General features: G+C 49.7%; 1 protein-coding gene and 1 non-coding gene across 6 annotated transcripts in view; both read left to right on the forward strand.

Moving 5' to 3' along the window:
- Positions 1-5,772, forward strand: part of MEF2D (myocyte enhancer factor 2D) — a 33,618-nt gene extending 27,846 nt beyond the window's left edge. For all 5 annotated transcript variants that reach the window (XM_023761636.1, XM_023761635.1, XM_023761637.1 and 2 more), the window contains 3 exons: positions 710-947; positions 1,411-1,717; positions 2,052-5,772. In XM_023761636.1, coding sequence (XP_023617404.1) covers positions 710-947; positions 1,411-1,717; positions 2,052-2,063 — 557 coding nt within the window. In that variant the 3' untranslated portion in view covers positions 2,064-5,772. The remainder of the gene's footprint in view (positions 1-709; positions 948-1,410; positions 1,718-2,051) is intronic.
- A 5,527-nt stretch (positions 5,773-11,299) lies between these two features.
- LOC102437424 lies at positions 11,300-20,593 on the forward strand. The gene is made up of 3 exons (XR_002831453.1): positions 11,300-11,712; positions 12,239-12,444; positions 18,461-20,593. It is a non-coding gene; the product is annotated as an uncharacterized LOC102437424 (transcript).
- The last annotated feature ends 816 nt before the right edge of the window (positions 20,594-21,409 follow it).

The following is a 21,409-nucleotide window of genomic DNA, read 5'->3' on the forward strand; positions in this document are numbered from 1 at the left end:
TGACAGTCTCCAGCAGACTCTGGACTTTGCAGAAGGTGGAATGGCCGCGAACAGTAATTCGTTTCGGATGTGCTGTTCACCTGGTGTTTACACACCTCCCCTCTGTCTCTAAAAGGCACTGAAAGACTTGGCAGCTGAAGAGATGACAGACATATATTAGACCTTCCCTGATTTCTTACCCTTCTTCTTCTTAATTGACATTCTAAAAGTGATACCTACACACAGTAAACTTTTTAAAAAGTTAAACACTATTTAAGAAACCACCTCTTGCCCTCCCAGTGTGGCTCAGTGGCTGAGCATCAGCCCATGCACCAAGAGGTCCCTGGTTCAATTCCTGGTCAGGCACATGCCGGCTTGCCGCTTGATCCCCAGGAGGGGGCATGCAGGAGGCAGCCGATCTGTTTCCCTCTCTCTCCCCCCCCCTCCTTCTCACTCTCCCTTTCTCTCTAAAAATCAATAAAAACATATTATAAAAAGAAAGAAACCACCTCTTTTCATCCTGTTAAAAAAACAGCACCTTATGGTCATTACAATTTGCATCTTTTGAACTAGGAGTGCCGTGCCATCTTCCTGGATTTGTGTGGGTTTTGTGATTGTTCACATCTATCATTAACAGCTCCTTCCCTCTCCATGTTCCCCCCAGAGGTGCCCCCAGTCTGAGTCCTCTCCCTCCCACTGAGGCTCATCCTCCCTTTCCCCACCCATGCAGATTACCAGTTGACCAGTGCGGAGCTGTCCTCCTTACCAGCCTTCAGTTCACCTGGGGGGCTGTCACTAGGCAATGTCACCGCCTGGCAGCAGCCACCACAGCCCCAGCAGCCGCCCCAGCCGCAGCCTCCGCAGCCTCAGCCCCAGCCGCAGCCCCAGCCGCAGCCGCAGCCACAGCAGCAGCAGCAGCCACAGCAACAGCAGCCCCATCTGGTCCCTGTGTCTCTCAGCAACCTGATGTGAGTCCCTGGGGATCCGTGCGTGTGTTTGCAAAGGGAGGGTTGAGGGTGGGGAAGAGGAGGGATCCCTTTAAGGTTGTCTGTCATCAGTGGACAGCATATGAGGCACCAGATGGCAGTCCTGATATCCCAGGCACAGGCCTGGGAGACCTACCCTGAGCCCCTCCCCCAGCCAGCCGGGGGTGGGGGTGGGGACCCCGCACTGTAGAAGATGACATGAGATAGAAAGAGAACTAATCTGACTTCTTTTCCTTCTTTCCCTTCACTTGGCCATCTCTCTCTCCTGGTCTCTGTCTCCATCCACTTGCCTCTGCCTCCCCCTCACATCCCCATCCCCCATCTTCTCATTCTCTGTCCTCTCTCACTCTGTTTTGTCACCGCCCATCACTTTTTTTGTCACTCACCTTCTCTCCTCTGTTTCTGTCCCCTGTCCCCTGTCCCCATCCCCTTCGCCTGTTACCAGCCCTGGCAGCCCCCTGCCCCACGTGGGTGCTGCCCTCACGGTCACCACCCACCCCCACATCAGCATCAAGTCGGAACCTGTGTCCCCAAGCCGCGAACGCAGCCCTGCGCCTCCCCCTCCAGCTGTGTTCCCGCCTACCCGCCCTGAGCCTGGTGACAGTCTCAGCAGCCCAGCTGGGGGCTCCTATGAGACGGGGGACCGGGATGACGGACGGGGGGACTTCGGGCCTACCCTGGGCCTACTGCGCCCAGCCCCAGAGCCTGAGGCCGAGGGCTCAGCTGTGAAGAGGATGCGGCTCGACACCTGGGTACTGTAGCATCACCCCTCCTGTCTGCCAGTGTCTGCTACACCCAGGGACTGCCCCGTGTGCCCCACCTGTTTTATCCCCTACCTGAGAGGCCTTGCGGCCAGCTAGCCCTTCCATCAGCCCTTTTGGGGCAGCACCATGCCCTTTTACCCCCACCAAAGGCCCATCTCCTACCCTTCCTCCAGCATCAGTCCTTCTGCTCGATAGCATCCTCCCCTCAGAGCTGGCCCTGCCGCTGAGAGTCCTGGCCCTACAGGGAGAGGGGCGTGGGGGACACATGCCCTGTAGCCTGGGCCACCCCTCACACCCCCTTCTCCATCTCCTCTCTTCACAGACATTAAAGTGACGATCCCCACTCCCCTCCTCTCAGCCTCCCTGATGAAGAGTTGACAATCTCACCGCCCACCCCCTGTCCTGGGCTCCTCCCGCTTGACCCCCACTTCCTTTCTTGTGCTCCGTGTCCTGTTGACGGTTACATTTGTGTATAATTATTATTATGTTATTATTAATATTATTATTTTTTTTAATTTGGATTCTCACTTTGGAGAGGGGGATGCTCCCATCCCCTTTCTGCACCCCCTGCCATTTCACTGGCCGCGGGAGCTCTTTTTGCGGGAAGGGGAACACTTTGCACGTTGTACACATATGCTGCAGGAGGGGGGGGGCCAGGGGGCCTTTGGGAAAGGACAGGTGCCGAGCCCTGCATGCGGACCCTCCCACCCCGTCCCCCAGATAGTGGGAAATAACCAAAAAAACTACCAAACAACAAAACCCTTACAATAGACTGAAACCCCAAAGTTGGCTTGACGGTGGGTTTGTGTTTCAGGGGAAAGCGAGGAAGAGGCTCTGTAAGGGGTTTCTGCCTCTGGGCTGCTCCTGCGGCCACAGGCATACGGGGCAGAATGCCCAAGCCTGGCCCCACCTGCCCTGCACACACACAGCACTCGCTCACTGGTTCTGTGTGAGCTGCACCTCCGAGGTGCGGGGGAGCTGGCTGAGCTTTTGGGCTGGGAAGGCTGCCTAGGAATCTGAGGCTGTGGGGAGGCTGTGAGGGAGCGCCCCACTGAAGCACATTTGGAGAGAAAGAGCCATGAGGAGAGAGAAGGCTGAGGAGGGACAGGGCTGGGACAAGGCGTGAGTCAGCATCCCTTCCCTTTCCCAGCGTTTTCTCTAAGACACAGTGCAATAGCTCCCCAGCCCTCAGTGGACACCAGCCCCGTAAAGCTGGCCACAACGTGCAGGGAGAACTGGGGAGAGGAACTTGAGTGAGGTGACTCGGTGGGAGCGGGTCTTGTCACTTCGGGATGCCTGAGGACGGAACCCTTGCATCCAGGGGCGAGTGTGAGTGAGGGGACTTGCTCTTCCTTGCACGTACATATTCCCAGAGGAGTGGACGTTGGGATGGGTGAGAGGATGGGAAAGGGGACTGGAGGTCTGCAGAGGCCTGCCTCCCTTCTTTCCTCCTTGGCCCTTCTCCCCAGCCCTCCTCCCAGCTCCTGCTCCTGCCCCCGGATCGGCTCCAGACCCCACCTCCGTGCTCTTGGCGCCCTCATTGTCTGGCTACCTCCTGCCCCACCACCCCCAGGCCGTATCCCACCTTCCCTCTTGGCTACTGTAATTGTAAATAGCAACCTTTGGAAAAGTTAGCAGTGTAACAGTCCAGGAAACTGTTTTTTTTTGTTGTTGTTGTTGTATTGATATGAAATGAGATTCTATTTTTGTCAAAGTATATTGTAATAATAATGACTCAAACGCCCGTACTGTACAGATGAGGTTCTTCTGCTGTTGTTCTTGCTCCCCTCCTCCAGCCCCCAGTCTGCCTCTCTCTGCGCCTCCCCAGGTCCTGAGACCTCAGGCTGGATGACAGGTCAAACTGGAGGGGGCAGGCCCCGCGCCCGTGATCCACACCACCCCTCACCCTAACGTGCGTGGGCAGGCAGACTCCTTCACATAAGCCCAGCTCCTCTGCCCAAGGGGTGTAGCACTCCCTTGGGGTTTCATCCTGGTGGGAAAGCAGAGTAGACAAGGCCCAGTTTGTGCCAGGTGACTATCTTTGCCCACCTGTAGGACCCAGCCACTTGCAGTATTCCAACACGAGGCAGGAAAGGAACCAGAAGCAGAGGGGGACATGTGGCTGCACATGTACCTGAGTGTATTCCCAAGGGCATCTAGTGTTTGTATGTCCAAGTATTCCTTTGTATTTATGTGTGTGTGTGGTTGTGTGGGTCTCCTAGCCTGTCTGGGCATACACAGGAATCTTTGTGCGAAGTAAGCTCTGAGGGCATCTGTGCGTGCGTGTGTGTGAGCACGTGCCTGGGGATGTGTTTACAGAGGGACAGGTGGCTGTTGCAGCCACATAGCCCTGGCTTCCAGCTCCGTGACCCTCCTCCCTGAGCCCCGCTCCCTCTGGCCTGCTCCTTCACCTGTTCTCACCCTCGGCTCTGATATTTTTGTCCTCCCGTCAGAAAGGATCTAGCAGTTGGCCGCCCTGCCTCTCCCAAGCTCCACGCACAGTTGTCTGCCCAGTACCCACACCTTTACAGCCCCTTCCCTGGAGTACACTCTTCCCTTTCAGGGTGACCCTCAAGCTCCTCTTCCTCCCTGAAGCTTTTTCCTCACCTGATGGTGAACCATCGTCCTCACACCTTAACCCCACCTGCTGGCTGGGCACACAGCATGGCCAGTCTTCCTGCAGGTTCCTAGAGGGAGTTTCAAGAATAGATGAGACTTGATCAGGGCCATGAAAGAGGAGGATGTGGTCTCGTGTGGGTGTGCATTCCCAGAGCCTTGCCCAGGCCTGGCACTCAGTAAATGCTGAACGAGTGAACGGTGAATGAATGATCGGTGCTCAATCAACATTGAACGACTGGCCATCCCTTCTCAGGCTGTTCCCGCCATGAGTCTGTCCACCTTTCTAAGCTGAGGTTGGCCACCATTAAACACGGGGTGGGGGTGAGGGCCCCTGCAGTTCACGGTGCAATATTTACCAGTTTTGCCCTCTGCTTTGTAATGGCAAACCTGGCTTTTGATTACCATGTGTGGATGTGTGTGTGTCCTTTCTTCTCTATCCCTGGGGGCAGGGGGTGATTTGTGAATGAATGTGTGACATTTCTGCAGTTCAGTATCCCAAGAGTTCTCTTGGGGGTAGGGGCTCCTGGCCGGCCAGAAGAAGGGTCCCTGGGAACCCAAACCTCAAGTGCAGACTTCATTTTTCCCTCCTCTCACAAGCCAAATTTGCCTCCACCCACTCCTTCCTCTGAATAACTGGGCATTTGCCAAAGTAATCACTGGAGTCATCCAATGCTCCTCCCCTCCCCAGGTTTCCCACAGCTTTCAGGGACAGTGGGCAAGAGGGCCCCCCACCCACCCCAGTGGAACACCATTTCCTCTTTCCCGTAGTGCACTCAATACAGCGAGACTGACCCCTCACCCTCCCCCAGCCCTCCCCACCTTGGACAGGAAGGAAGTAATGCACCTTCTCTTGCTGATTATTTATTTGTTTGGAGAGACAGAAATGATGTAAAAGTGTATCTAGAAATATCTATATCTATATATTTTTAACTGACTCTTTGGAATCCCCTGGGGTGGGGCGGGGCATGGATTTGGGCTTTCATGGAGGGGAGGAGACACGGAGCCTGGGAACTCCTCTGTTCTTCCCTCTGCCACCTCTCTCCACCCTCTAACCAGTTGGTAGAAGGAACGGGATTTGTATTGGGGGAGGGGCGCTGGAATGTTATATGGAGAATCTGGATTCTCTCTGTCTTCCCCATTCAAGTCCCAGAGGGAGGAAGGGGACAGGGCACGGAGTTGCCTCACCCCCAAACCCGACAATCACCCACACTCCTGGGGCTCCTCCTGGGTCCTGGGCAGGGCGAGTCCAAGTGTGTGGCTGTTGATTTGTTTTCAATATTTCTTTTCGTGCTGTATGGTGATGCTTTCTTAGTATTCTACACAATAAGAAAGACAAAGTCCTCGAGATTCTTATGAGTTTTGTTTGAAAACTCTTTCACTATATTTGTTGTAAAGAGGTTTACTATTAAAAGAAAAAGAATACACGTTTCTGATACTTTGGCTTGGGTTCTGGTTTCTCTGGGGCGGTGGGCTGAGGAGGGAAGGAGGGGCTGTGTGGCCCCACCCGGGTCAGAGTGGCGGGAGCCTTCAGGGCGGGCACTTTCAGGTGGCTGTCGTGGGGTTCCAGATGAGAATTTCTCCCAGGTACTCTGTCAGAAGCAGAGGCAGCCCCAGAACTAGGGAGGGTTGCCCTGTTAGGAGTCACAGGAGGGGTCGTGGGATATAAGAGAAGAAGTTCCACTCAAGGCCTGGTCAGGAGCAGGATGGTGTGCAGTGAGGGAGCCGCACGGTAGAGAATCTTCGACGACTGAGAACTGTCCCATGGCAGGAACTTGCCCAGGCGCTAGGTTAGGCACAGATGAAGTCCACCTTCACAGGGGTCCCACGGAGCTCACGCCAGTAGGGACATCTGCCCCTCCCCTCCCTTTGGAAGCACCTAACAGTGCCAGGGTGCCTCTCCCTACCCTCCTCACAGATCCCAGAGGGCCTCCCACCTGGTGCCCTTGGGGGCAGGTGACTCTCAATCCCGCCTCCCCACACCCTGCCCAGCTATGCTTTGGGCTGGTGCAGGGGCTGTGGAGGGAAGTGCGCAAGGCTTGGCTAACACATCTGGCCACTCCTCTGCACCAGGCCCGTGCTAGGTGCTGCAGAGGCAGAGATGGAGTGTGAGAGGCCGATATACAGTGAGAGAGGTAGGCTTACAAATGCCTAAAATCCACACTGCACAGTCAATGCTTTGGTTGCGGCCTATGCAGGTTGGTGCAAGAGCACATGGAGTGAGGCAAACTGCAGAATGTCTTTGTGCCTTGAGTTTCCTCATCTGCACACTGCGGTGATCTGCCTCCCTCCCAGGGTCATGGCAAACTTGACCTGGCTTCTCCCTCACCTGGAGCAGAGCTGACAGACAGCTGAGCAGAAGGTCCTTAGGAAGACACCTGTGGTGGCAGCCTCCAAGGTGACATCCAATGACCTCAATGCGGTACTCATACCCTTGTGTGGTCCTCTCACATGGAATCCTGGTTGGTATGTGTGTCCAATAAAACTTCCAGAATAAAGCTGGTACATGGTTCTCCAAGTGCTTTCCCTGTCGTGGGAACTATGGAGGCACATCAGAGCAGCCTGGAAGGCTAAGCTGCCTCAAGGTGTCCAGCACAGGGGACTGTGTGAATAGAAAACATCTTAAGCCACAGAGGTTTGGGTGTTGTGCCTGCAATAGAACCTACCCTATCCTGGCTAATGGATTATCCATTCGCACGTGGACAACCTTGAAGCCCCATCTACTGATAACCCTGTGGTGAGGTACAGATCTTTGGACTTGACGATAGTCCAGAACTCGTTCGGCTCCTAGTTCTGCCACTTAACAGCTGTGTGGCCCCGAGGAGCATGCTCTCCCCAAGCTGCCGTTTCATTGACTGTAAGCAGAGCTAGTAGCTGCCTGTTTTCTCTAATCCCTGCCTCCCCCTTCTCCAATCCATCCTCCTGTCTTTGGCCCAGTTCTGATCATCTAGCACCTCAGGGTTCTCCACTGCTCACCATACCACGTGAAATCCCAACGCCTCAGCCTGGCTCCCAGGGCCGTCAAAGAACCAATATAACCTCTTTTCCAGGCTTAGTCCACACATCCCTGCTGTAAGCCCTTGGACTCTGGACTGGCCAGGCAGCCCAGTCCATTCCTGGATAGATCCTTTGTATCTTTGTTCATGTCATTCTTCTGTCCGAAATGCAACAAACGTGCATTAAGCACGTACTCTGTGAAATCCTTTGTTAGGCACTGGGGATATAGAGAGGAGCCAGGCAGCTCCTGCCTTTCAGCAACTCAGTCTAGTGGGGACAAGAGCCAAGAAGTCTTGAGTCAGAAGTCTGTGTTCAGTGTCATAGAACAGACACGAGCAGGCCGTGGGGTCAGAGGTGAGACACTCAAATCCAAGCCAGTGGAGATCAGGGAGTCTCCTTGGAGGTGTTTGAGCTGAATTTTGAAGACATGGAGTATCCCAGGCAAATGAGGGCAGGGAAGGCATTCCCAATAGCAGGAATAGCAAGTAAGATAGGGAGAAAGAATGGTGCATTCAGGAAATCCAATACTGTGGTGCAGGTTAAAGGAATAGCAGATAAAGCTGAAGAGGTAGCAGAAACCTCACTGGGAAGGGCCTTGATTGCCATAATCTGGACTTTATTCTGCAGAAGATGTTTGGTCATCAAAGGATTTTAAGGAGAGGATGGACGTGACCATATTTGCACTTCAGAAAGCTCCTGCCCGTACACGTTCTCTCTTGGTGCTGCAGAGAACCAGCTGGGAGGAATGCAAAATTGAGGCCCAGTCAGGGTCCTTTACAACTGGGAGGATGAATTTAGTAGATATTTGAGAGGTAGAATTACAGGACTTGGAAACTGCCTGGTGAAGGTAGCAAAGGGAAGGAAGGAGGGTCAGTAACTCCCAAACTCGTGCTTGGAGTACTGACTGGATGGATGGTGGTGCTCCAGTGGCTCCGAGATTTTAGACAAACTGAGTTGGAAACAAGGGAAAGCTCAGGGGTACCTTCTCGGGGGCATAAGGGGAGAAGTGGTACTTTGCTCCCCGGGGTAATTTCAGGGTTAGGGATGGTGGTGAGGGTTGTGGGAGCCTTAGGAAGATCTGGTTCTAAAGGCAAGACACGCAGTGCAACCCTGGAGGTCATTCCGTTTTCTCTTGATAAGGGAAGATGACTGGGAGATGGACCTCTCCATGCCTCAGTTGCCTCCTGTGTAAGTGGGTTGCTGTGAGATTTAAATGATACCTCTAAGTGAACTGAAAACCACTCCTGACCCATCATAAGTGCTCAATCGTGTCATTTTTATTACTGCTACTTGTCAAAGACATGAAAATAAATGAGCTGACTTGGGTAAGAAGATGTCTAAAACACTGCCTTACACCCCTATTTCTATCTTTGTAAACTTTCCTGTTATTCAAGGTTTACTCCTACAACTTTCCCTCCATAAAACTTTTATTTCCCCTGTCCTACCCAGCTGGCTGTGTTCTTCTCTAATGGGGTGTTAGGAATCTGCCCCTTCATAGCACCTGCCTCATTTTTCCTGAAAATGTGGGTACTAGTTTCAATTTTCTCTTTAAAATCGGTCTGAAAGCTCCTTTAAAAAAGTGCATGCCTCATCCCTTTGTGCGTCCGGCTCAGTGCCCAGCACACAGTCTGTGTCAGGCTAACACGAGATAACGCATGTGAAAGTGCGCTCGGTAAACGACGGAGCGCTACGAACCTGGAGGATTTTTCCTTCCAGGGCGTGGTGACTTCCTGCAGCTTCTCTTCCACTTTCCAGCTCCAGGAGCACCGATGAGGCTGAAAACAAGTGTGGGTTCCAGTTTCCTGGGTTTCGCGGTCGGCAGCCCACTGAAGGATTAGCACCCACCGGGCTCCTACTCCCCAAAGAGCGAGCTCTGGGGAGGCAGGAAGCAAAGGGTGGATTCGGATTGTTCCAGCGGAGGCGGCCAGGCCAGTTCCCTGTACCTCATGTTCTTCTGACTCACCACCCCTCAGTCCCATGGGCTGAGTAACTTTCCCAGCCTTGTGATTGTGGAAACTTGTTTCAAGAACATCTAGCCGATGTCAAAGGGGCATAAGGCGACCCCACCCCAGGCTCCAAAGCGGCGCTCCTACTGGAGCCCGCACAGACTGCGTGTTTGTTTACAGCAGGGGTCCTCAAACTACGGCCCGCGGGCCACATGCAAATACAAATATTGTATTTGTTCCCGTTTTGTTTTTTTACTTCAAAATAAGATATGTGCAGTGTGCATAGGAATTTGTTCATAGTTTTTTTTTAAACTATAGTCCGGCCTTCCAACGATCTGAGGGACAGTGAACTGGCCCCCTGTTTAAAGAGTTTGAGGACCCCTGGTTTACAGACTTAAAATGACTCTGTGTTACTGCCCAGCCAAGGCTCAGGGCTGATTCTATAACGAGACGCAGCGTCTATGTTACAGTTGGTGAACCCGAGGCCCCAAAGTAAGAGGCCACTCTCGGGTTCCTCCCACGGGCCTCGCGCTGTTCCTGGATAGATCTAGTTCATGTCAGCCCGGGGGCCCAGGATGAACTGCTTCCAGGGTCAAGTGATGTGTGTTTAACATCCGTCCCCTGTGCTTTGTACTCGTTTCCACGTGTTTACAGCTCTTGGGCCTCGTTCGGGCGGTTTGGCCTCGTAAAGCGCGGCCCCTGCCTCCGCAGCGTGGCCGCCCAGAGTCACTCCTATTTACAGCGCATCCGCCGCCACGTGCCGAGGAAGAGCTGGTGACTCCACCCCGGGCCGAAGGGGGAGGGGGACCCCGCCTACCGGGAGGGTCACGCGCCCGCCCAGGCCCGCCCTCACGCGGCCGCGGCGCCCGTCCTCTCTCAGCTGAGAGTGGCTGCTGGCGCCTAGTCCTCGCTGGCGGCCAGGGATGGGCGGGGACGATGGAGCCGTTCAGATCTCGGGAAGAAGAAATCTCCATCTAAGGCGAAGGGGGAGGAGGGGGAAGGCATAAAAGCGCTGGTCAAACCTCCCCTGCAGCCCGTAGGGCCCCGGGGAGCAGAGGCCGCCATTCCCAAGCGCCTCGCAGTGCCTGGCACAGCAGGGCTCAATGGTTGGTTGGCGACCACCCCTCCGACACTGCCCGAAGCAGAGTTGAACCCGCCGCCCTTCACACGGGCCCTTTCACCCGCCATTCACCCTCCGGCTGTAACATGACAAAGAAGGCAATGGTCTGGGCGGCCGGGAGCCAACTGTTGCCCGCGCCGGAACAGACTCCTCAACCCCCTAGGACTAGGTCCACCGCTGCACGGGTCCCACAAAGACCCGGTCCCACTCCCAGTGTCCCCCACTGCGGGGCGTGGACCTTGAGGCTCATTTCATTGGCTCTCCTAATGACGGATGGGATCGTCAGCCAACCGAAGCCCGGAAAAGGCGCATGCGTACACAAAAGATTGAGCCCCTATAGGGTGTGGGGGGAAGCCCGGCGAACCAGTTTGGGCTGGGTCTCACCAAGACCTAGAGAAGGAGGCGCGCATGCGTGGACCTAACCTCTTCTCTGCCCAGTTTGAGGGGCAGGTAGCGCCCTCTGTCTTCCTGGTAAGTCTTCCCGGATGTCTGGCCTCCGTCACCGCTACGTCAGACCTGGTTCTGCCCGGAGGATCCCGAACGAACTCGGTCCCTGCCCTGAGGGAGGACACCCCATCCCCTAACTCAGCCATTAGCTCGGGTCTTTGTGCAGAGATCCCTCTGGGCCAACAATAATAGGAATATTAATTTGAGAACGACACTTCTCAGTTTACCAAGCATTTTGTTGACGTAAGAAACATCCAAATCTGTAGAGAATTTTTATGAGTTGTGTTTTTTTTTGAGCCAAACTGATGACATATCCTGGAGAGAAAGATCTCAAATGCTCCAGAGAATAACAGTTTTGCAGCTTTTTAACGCATTTGAAATTAAGAAGGCGAGAGAAAGCAAGGGAGGGGGGGGGTTATAAGATAGTTAACAGGGTTACTCCCTTGGAAGGGTATTACTTCCGGCATTTGGAAGGGGTGTTAACCTACCTGCACAAGAACGATGCACAGGGCTGGACTCAAACCTTTCACCAAAGAGGTTATAGGCCTGGAACGTGGCCACCCACCACAGCCTGCCCGTTAGGAATTCATCTCGGATCACAACGGTGGGATTACTTTCCACAGAACGCCTTTCTTCACCTATATGTTATATCCACCATCTCAGGAGTTCCTCACAGTTAGGATCAAGGCTCCGACGCTGGAAGGGAGGCTGAGACACTGCCTGTGGGGGTGTAGCCTGGACTGGAACCCAGGCCTCCTAACTCCCCATTCAGTGCTGACAAGCTGCCTCCCTGCTCTCCAAGGAGTTTGTCTAGTTGAGGTGATGACACGACACTTAAAGATACAGGAAAAGTGAAGGTACAGTTTCAGCCCATTTTTTATATAAACATTGAGTGCTAAGGGGAAAGATCACTATGTGCTTTTGTGATCTGAAAAGGCCACGAGAAGAAGATGAAGCTGGATTAGATTAATCTTAGGAACATATTATTGGATGTAAAAAGAAATCCCAGAATGCAAACATTTGAAATAATTTTTGTAAATTTCAAAACAAGCAAAATTAGACAACATATTCTTTAGGTATATATGATAAAACGTTTTAAAAAGAGGAGGAATAATAAATACAAAATTCTTTAGTAGTTACCTCGGAGAGAGGCTGGGGATGGGATGGGGAAGAACTGGTGGATGCTATTGGTAATGTTCTAATTATTGGGTTAAAGGTAAATTTATGGGCAATTTTATTTTTATATCACATATAACAGTTATCCTTTTGTATGTATAAGATGTAATTTAAAAGATGATAGTGGAGTCACCCCCCACCCCAATTATGTATTACATAGTTGGAAACAAGGGAGAAAGCCTTACCTATATCACACTTGGTTTCCAGAATACTTCTACACATATTTTATCGGTTGATCTTCAGAACAACCCTTCAAGATATTATCTCCATGTTAGAGATGAAGAAACACAACTGGAAGTTACTGAAGGCCAGTGAACAAAGACAGGAAAGGTGGGAATGCAGAAGGCCAGTGGGGAGCCCTCTGCAGCTAAATCTCCAGTCTACCGAGCACTGTGCCTGCAACAGAGAATATGGTCAGTAAACATTTGTTGAGTGGTAAGCGACTGAACTTACTAATTACTTGGGTGTCTCATAGGAAAGCAGCTGTCCTGAGAGTGGTTGAGGACCCTGCGCAGTAGCCGGCTGACCATGGTCAGGAACAGGAGTACTATTCTCTCTTTGGGTGAAAGAACCTCTAAGGCTCTAAAGTTTATCAGTGACTGAAGACAAAACCGGTATTAAGATAATAAGGCTCTCTGCCCAGGTAGTAGAAATGGTCACCAAAGAAAGGCCTGGGCAAAAGAGACATTTTGAAGTCAATACGACCTATTGCCAGAATATGTTTGAGGTATGCTGTAGTTGTGTGTATTGTTGTATGTTGTTGTACGTGTGTTGATGTTCTTTGTGAACGGTGACGCTGAGATGAGCTGGGCGTGCAGGATTAAGTTTAGAGAAGCAGAGGGCTACCGCTAGTCAGGCAAGTAGCAAAGCCCCCAAAGCTCTCATGGCTTTTATTTGGGGAGTACAGCAAATAACAATGGAGTACAGCAAGTGACAATGATTAACAGGCATGCTTTTGAGATCATCAGAGCTAAGTTATACATTACACTATTAATTTCCTGTTATACAAAGACCCTTTCCACCTGCAGCAGTGTACCCTCCCTGGCTTTCCATGCCCTCATGGACTATGTATCACATCAAGGAAAGTTCTGCCTCTGAACAATAAGTCTTGCGTGCAAGACTTTGTTCTGACGTGGCCTGCTTGCAGGCCCCCGCCTTTTCTTGGTAGAACGTCCTCTTCTAGTTAACTTTTCATTCCACTTGTCCAGCTACATACGTGGCTTTTGGATGTTGATCCATCCCAACTGGAAGAATGGTTGTGTGCCTTGGCCGGTGTTGCTCAGTGGTTGGAGCATCAACTCAGGTTCGATGCCTGGTCAAATGCATACCTGGGTTGCAGGTTCAATCCCTAGTCCTGGGTTAGGGCACGTGTGGGAGGTAACCAATCGATATGTCTACATCGATGCCTCTTTCTCTCTCTCTCTCTTCCCCTTCCTCTCTTTTACTCTCTCTAAAAAGCAATGGAAAAGTATCCACAGGTGAGGATTAACAAACAAAAAAAGAATGGTTGTGCTACTGACTAGGTAAAACAAGACCGTAGATGGACATTTATTTAGAAATGCCTAGCAGGCAGTTGGCAATACAGGACAGTACTTGGGAGAAATAGAGCTGACAGTAAACTGAGGTGTAAGAGAAAAGGCACTGGAGTTTCAGTTAGGACTGACTTCTAGACCAGGCCTTGTCTTTCACAGTGTCACTTTGGACATGTCATTTTGGACAAGTCGCTTAATCTGTTGAGACTATTTCCTCATATATTAAAAAACATACACACACAACAAGAATGTGCCAATCTCCTCAAAATCTAGTTAAATCTACTCATATAATAATCAGATATCCATAACTGGAACTTTTTTTTCTTCTGTTGTCTCATATCATGTTCTTTCTCCATTATATGACTTACCACGTGTGCTTTGCACAAAGTAGGAGCTCAGTAGATATGTCTTGAATTGCACAGAATTGTGTGGTGAAATAGAAAAGACCATCATTTAATCTCTCTGAGACCTAAATTTCTTTATTTATAAATTAAGCAAGTTAATCTTTAAAGTTCTTTTGAGTTACAGAATTCTGTTATCCAGCTATGTTCTATGGATTGAGAGGACTGAAGTATCTGATCTCTAAATTCCTTTCCAACTCCAATATTCAATCATTTTACAATATTGAGTTGCAAGTAATCTCATAGAAGTGACAGTTGAACAAGTTCTCAAAAAGAAAATGTGTAGAAGAATATTAAGAACAGAAGCAAAAAAAAAAAGAACAGAACCAAGCCTGGCCGACATGGCTCAGTGGTTGAGTGTCCACCTATGAACCAGGCGGTCACGGTTTGATCACCAGTGTGGGTTGTGCAGGAGGCAGTCGATCAATGATTCTCTCTCATCACTGATGTTTCCCTCTCTCTCTCTCCCTCTCTCTCTCTCTCTCTCCTTTCCTCTTTGAAATCGATTTTAAAAAAATAGTAGGCCACGTTCTGTGGGTAAATTTTAGTTTGACTGATTTTAACCAATCAAAATAAACATTTGATCCATTCTTGTTAATCCTTCAACTTCTGAATTCCAGGTTCTGTCAGGTGAGGTTCTATGCAGTGTTTCTGAAGGAACTTGCCCTGTAGGCAGGAGACATTCCAGCAAGCTGGAAGAGATCAGAGCTAACTCCAAGAAGAGAGATTATTTTTTTAAAAATATTTTTATTAATTTTTTTACAGAGACAAAGGGAGAAGGATAGAGAGTTAGAAACACCGATGAGAGAGAAACATCCATCAGCTGCCTCCTGCACATCTCCCACTGGGGATGTGCCCGCAACCAAGGTACATGCCCTTGACCGGAATCAAACCTGGGACCTTTCAGTCCGCAGGCCGACGCTCTATCCACTGAGCCAAACCGGTCAGGGCAAGAGAGATTATTTTTTCCATTGGATTCTGACATAAATAAACTCTGCCTACTTTTACCCCTGTCAGCCTATTCCAAAGAAATAGAGGGACACCATGTTCCCTGCTTTGGAGACAGACGGATCTGGGTTCAGGGCCTGGCCCCACAATTTACTACTCATATGACTCAGCACAGTTACTTAATCTCTCTGCAGAGTCTCTGTGAGTTTTGAGGGGTCTATACAATGCAAGTAAAGCACTTAGAACAGTGCCTAGCAAAGATTAGAGCTTAATAAATGTTAGTTATTATAGTAATAGAAGGGCTACATAAAACCAATTCAAAATGGGTTTTATCTATTTATACTTTAATAAGAATGTGCCCGCCATTTTGGAAATTCACATCAGTGCAGATTAAATGACGCTGCTTGCTTACCTCTCTTCCCAGCCCAGCTCAGCCCCTCCAGCCCCTTTTCTTCCTGTCCTCGCCCCACTCTCCTTGGGGGGGGCGGGGGGGGGGGGATGACGACATTGCCATAACCTGGCATGACCACTGGGAGGCGCATTTGTGCCACAGAAGGAGTTCCAACTCTGCAGGAGTAAAAGACCCCTGTCTCCAGGCTGCGTATCTTCGGTTTGGAGTATATTGCTCTAGTGCAGTGGTTGGCAAACTCATTAGTCAACAGAGCCAAATATCAACAGTACCACGATTGAAATTTCTTTTGAGAGCCAAATTTTTTAAACTTAAACTATATAGGTAGGTACATTGTTATTAACTTAATTAGGGTACTCCTAAGCTGGCCTTTGCTAAAAACGTCCTCAATCTGATTGAGGTACGTTCGCTGAGGTCGACCCCTTCCAACTCTCCCATCCACACTCGTCTTGTATACCTGTTTTGTCTATCTCCTTTCCGAAAACTGACTTCTGCGCATGGACCACTAAGTTTCAGTCGCACTGTACGTGTGCGCCCACACGTGGTATTTTGTGGAAGAGCCACACTCAAGGGGCTAAAGAGCCGCATGTGGCTCGAGAGCCGCGGTTTGCCGACCACTGCTCTAGTGTACTATTTGTGTGTGTGTGTGTGTGTGTGTGGAGGGGGGGTATTTGTTTAGTTGTTGCTGTTTTTTGAATCCTCACTCAAGGATATTTTTCCATTGATTTTTAGAGAGAGTAGAAGAGAGGGAAAGACGGAGAGAAATATCGATGTGAAAGAAACACATTGATTGATTGCCTCCTGCACAAGCCCCAACCAGGGCCCGGGATGGGGAGGAGCCTACAACCAAGGAACGTGCCCTTAACTGGAATCAAACCCGAGACCCTTCAGTCCGCAGGCTGATGCTCTACCCACTTCTACCCACTGAGCCAAACCAGCCAGGGCTTCAGTGGACATTCTTCATGCCCTTCAACCTCGTGTCTCAGGTCGGAAACCCACTGTTGGGAGAGATTGCAGAGCCCCTTGTCTCCATTCCTGCTAGCAAAAGGAATGGGTTTGAACCATAGCTAGAGGGAGTGGGTTGGAGTTATCTGTGATATTTAGAGGAGAAAAGCTGGAGTCTCTTTAAACAGGGAGAAAGGGACAGAGGGCAGCATGAAAACAGGGTTACCTGGAAACAAGCGGAGGGATGGGGTGACTTGCATCATAATTGGCCAGAAGGAAGGCTTAGTATATTTTTGCCAAAAGATTAAGCAAATCCGTGAATAAAAAATGAATGAGCTGAGTAAGTGCATCTGAGTGAATGAGTGAAATATGGTCTCTAGGGTAAGGTATTCTAAGGTTTGAGGACACCAGGTGGCAGCATGAGACAACAAATCAAGAGAGGAGTGCCTCTTCCTGGCTGTCTGAAAGAAGCGGCACTTCGTTGGTATTCGGTATTCGCCTTTTCTCTGCACAGGTGCTTTCACATGATGGCACTCTCTCTAATGGGAAAGACACAGAAGCAGGCAGGGGAGAGAAAACCTGGAAGGGAGCCAGATACATATTACCGGGGGTTGGTTCCAGCTCTCAAAAGGGTATAAGAAAGAAGCAAGTTGACCCTAGCTGGTTTGGCTCAGTGGATAGAGCGTTGGCCTGTGGACTGAAGGGTCCTGGGTTCGATTCTGGTCAAGGGCACATGCCAGGGTTGCAGGCTCAATCCCCAGTGGGGAGCGTGCAGGAGGCAGCCAATCAATGATTCTCTCTCATCATTGATGTTTCTATCTCTCTCTCCCTCTCCCTTCCTCTCTGAAATCAATGAAAATATATTTAAACAAACAAACAAAAAGAAATAAAGCACTTGAAACAGAACACAATATCAGCCATTATCATTGCCACTTCTAACCACCTGCAGTATTTTACAGTTTACAAGAAATTTGCCATGCATTGTCTCATTTACTCATCAAACAAATATCAATCAAATGCCTGCTATATGCCCAGCACTCCTCTGGGCACTTCATAGAGAAATAAACAAATGAGCATGGTTCCTGCCTTCATGGAACGTTCAAGGAGGTTGTAGTTTTCTGTTTAAGCTGACATATCCACTGCTTTGGATTAGAATCTTGGCACTGGGGAGACATGGTAGGACTGGCTAGTTCAACCACTTAACCAAACAGAAATTCCTTCATCTACATCTCTGATGAGGGGCCACTCTTAACCTAGCATTCTCTATATTTGGCCTTTTCCAGGCATTTGTACATTCTTCTTCATGCCAACCCTAATCTGCTTATTTCTATTCACTGATTCTTCTCCTGCACCATTAAGTAAGTCTGTCCCTCTTCTCATGATGGCCCATTCAATAATATTTATTTATTTACTTATTTATTTATTGGAGAGAGAGAGAGAGAGAGAGAGAGAGAGAGAGAGAGAGAGAGAAAGAGAAAGGGAGGAAGGGAGAGAGAGAAAGAGTGACATCGAGGATTTGTTGTTCCATTTATTTATGCATTCATTGGTTGCTTCTTGTATGTACCCTGACCAGAGATCGAACCCACAACTTGGCATGTCAGGATGACACTCTAACCAACTGAGTTACCTGGCCAGGGCCTGGCCCATTAAATAAGTAAAGACAGATACCATGTCTCAGGCATCCAGCAGTTTTTTCACAATGCTTTATTTTTGAAGAAGCATTTTAAGTATTTCTCATGTGTTAGGCACTCATTTAACCTCACCACGAACCTTGTGCAGTAAATAGCATTCTCATTTTACTGATAAGGAAAACAAAGATGAGACATGTCAAGTAACCCCCACAGGTCACACGCCTTGTGTGTAGCAGAGCCCAGCCCCTTCACTGTTTGTTTTTTGTTGTTGTTGTTTTGTGTGTTTTTTTTGTTTTTGGCTAATTATCTTCTCAACCCTCTCATATGTCAGTATCTCACTTCAGATGAAACCTTTTCACAGAATAGTAACAGTTTTCACCTTTCTTGATCTAGATGTGATTCTTCTGCTCTTAGAGCCAAAGACACAATCACTTTAAGCAGTTATATCATGTTATTGACTCACAGTGAGCTGTAGTTACCTAAATGTTGAGGTCTTATTGATAAGCACTCTCTCTTGTCAAGTGTGGTCTCTCACTTTCTCTGCTTTCCCCTACATTCTGCAGGTCCGGGTCCTGCCCATTCAAGGACTGCCCAGCTCCTGCTTAATGAAAACTTTCCTGACTCCACATTACCCAAGTGAACATTATCTTTTTCTCTCTCCGTAGAATTTCTATCTCATTTTCTGAGCACACACCATGTTCTGCTATGTACACCAGTAATTTGTGTCCCTGTCTTCACCCTTTAATCAGGGCATGAGCCTCATTCCCCTGTGTGTTTCTTCGTGCCTTGTACCCAGAGGTATCCAGCAAACACTTGTCAAATGAACAAATGTTGTGATTGGGAGTTCATACTTTGTCCCTAAATATATAAATGCTTCACACATCCCTGTTAAATTTCTTGAGCAAATCCTTTCTAACTTCTCTGTGGTGTGGGGCTCAGTCCCTGCTCTGTCTTGCACAGTTTCTTGTATGGAGCACCCACCAGGAACTGTATATATCTCCTTGATTTTTCACAGCAGTCCTGTGAGCTAGGCATGGTCTCTGTTTTACAAATGAGGAAATGGATGGTCAGAGAGCCAGGATCCAGACCCCAGATCACATAGCAGGTAGCGGAGCTGGGATTGGTTCAAAATGACATCTTCCTGACTCCCGTGACTGTGCGGCTTCTGTCTGTTGCTTTTCTAAAGTGAAACATGTGCCCCTGCGGGAGCCCAGGTGTGTTGGGCAGAGCTGGGGGCCATCTGCAGGGGATCGGACAGGCTGCGGGGAGCCCCTTTAAGTTCTGGAGCAGACTAGAAAATAGCTAAGAGTGATGGTTAGGGGACAGAATGGAACAGAAGTGACCAAGACAGAAGGAAACTGTGGGAAGGGAGGGCTATTCTTTGTGTGTGAAGCTCTCTTTCTCCTGATTCCCTTTTGAATAACTTTTATCTCCGGTAAGTCTTCGCTCGAATGCCACCTTCTCAAAGAGGCACCGCCCCCCACTCCCTTACCCTGTTTTGTATTCCATTTCTCTTCTATGGCCGTTATCATCTTTTACTGATAACTTGCACGATCTCATTCCTGAGCCTGATCTCCGTAAGCTTCCCAAGAAGCTTGTCCTAAGCCTCCTGCTCCCCCACATTTACGAAACCCCCATAACAAATAAGAGGACAATGTGAAGAGCCTATAGAATAAATGACTCTCAGACGGAATCAAATTAGTGTTTATGTGGGGTTTTGTGTCCTTCTCCCCAACAGTTCTGCCAAGGGAGAGAGGAAAGTTAAATTTTAATCATTATTTTTCGTGACCGTCACAGGTGGGAGGAACTCAGGAGAGACGAGAGAGAAAGAGACCAAAAATGAGCTGGGGCTAAGGTGGCCTCGGAGCGGAGACAGCAGGACTGTGGGGCGAGGAACAGCCTGTCCCACACCTCCGCAGGGGGCTGATCCTCGCAGACCCCCAGAGCCCCGGCCCGCCCCTCTCCCCATTCCCATCATCGCAGGCTCCCGAGAAGAATGCAGGTCAGGAGCATAAGCGACCTTTCACACCTCAGACAAACTAAGTTTGTTTTCTCCTTTTCTGTCCAGCCCGCAGCAGGAGGGAGGGGGAAATGGGATGGGCCTTGTCCAACTTTCTTTGGCAACAATACCCCAGAGGAGCTGAGGTGGAGGGAGTAAAGGATCTATTTATTTTGGCTCAGGAAGGACAATGTAAGCAGATGGTCTTTGATGGGATTAGCGGCGTAATCTCTAAGACCCTGGTAAATTGGAAAATGATCCATTATATTCCACAAACCTTTGGCGGCTTCAGCTTCTGGGGAAGGAGGGGCAGGGCTGGGGGGGGCACCTTGTTAGAAAGGATCCCCCTCTGGGAGCAGGCAAATCCCCGCAGCACAGAGAATTTGGGAAGAAGTTCGTTAGCTGTGTGATGCAAGCCTCTCTCTTCTGGAGAGAACACAAGAATCAGAATTCTCCTATGCCTTCTCAGAGCCTCTTTTTTCTCCTCCCCCTCCCTCAGCTGGGTGTGCTGGAGTGTCTTCACCACCACCCCTTGCCCCCATCCCTTTCCATCCCCAGGGCGGCCAGGGGACTCTTCTTTGAGAACGAACTGTATTGAGCCACCTGCCTTGGAAGGTCAGAAAATTCTTCTTCGACTCCCAATTATAGTCCTGCACTGTAATCTCAGTCCACTTCCCACTCCAACCCTGCAGCTCAGGTGGGCCCCTCCACGCTCCACACGCTTGAAAGCCAGGCAAAGAAAGAGCCAGGAGGAGGAGGAGGACTAGGTGAACTGCAACTGGGGGCAGGGATTAGGGAAGAGGGAAAACTGTGAAAGGGGCGGTAAGGTGATAATGAACCACTTTGCCCAACCCTCCAGCCTCTTAACTCACCTCCATCCCCCAGAGCCCAAGTGCCTGGAGGCCTAGGGTCCCCTCCATCTGGAGAACCTGGGCTGCCGAGTTGGGGGCATATGGGAGACCCATTCAGCATGAGGTGTGGTGCAGTAGGAGGCACTGATGTAGTCGGATCATATAAGGTATTTACAATATGTGTGATATTTTGCAGCCATAGATCACTTTGTCGTTGATAAAGAAACTTTGATGTGCAGAATATCATTGAGATCTTGTAACATTTGAAAAATTGGAGAGCAGGTTTAGAGAGGGTAAGCGACTTGCCTAAAGTCACCTAGTTTAGTGATGGAGCTAGGAATGAAATTTAATATCATTATACTATGAGATCTATTCATGTTGATAAATATAAGTCTAGCCCTGGCTGATGTGGCTGAGTTGGTTGGGGGATTCCAGGTCTGGGCACATGCCCGGGTCCTGGGCTATATCCTGGGCAGGGGCCATGTAGGAGGCAAATGATCCATTTTTTCACTCATATTGATGTTTCTCTCTCCCCCTTTCCCTCTCCCTCTTTCTCTCCCCCTCTCTCTCCCTCTCCTTCCCTCTCTAAAAATCAGTTTAAAAATCTTTTCAAAATATATATGTCTAATTTTTTTTAACTACTGCACATTTTATTTATTCAT

This window comes from Myotis lucifugus, unplaced genomic scaffold, assembly GCF_000147115.1.
Source record: "Myotis lucifugus unplaced genomic scaffold, Myoluc2.0 scaffold_211, whole genome shotgun sequence".
Taxonomy (NCBI): domain Eukaryota; kingdom Metazoa; phylum Chordata; class Mammalia; order Chiroptera; family Vespertilionidae; genus Myotis; species Myotis lucifugus.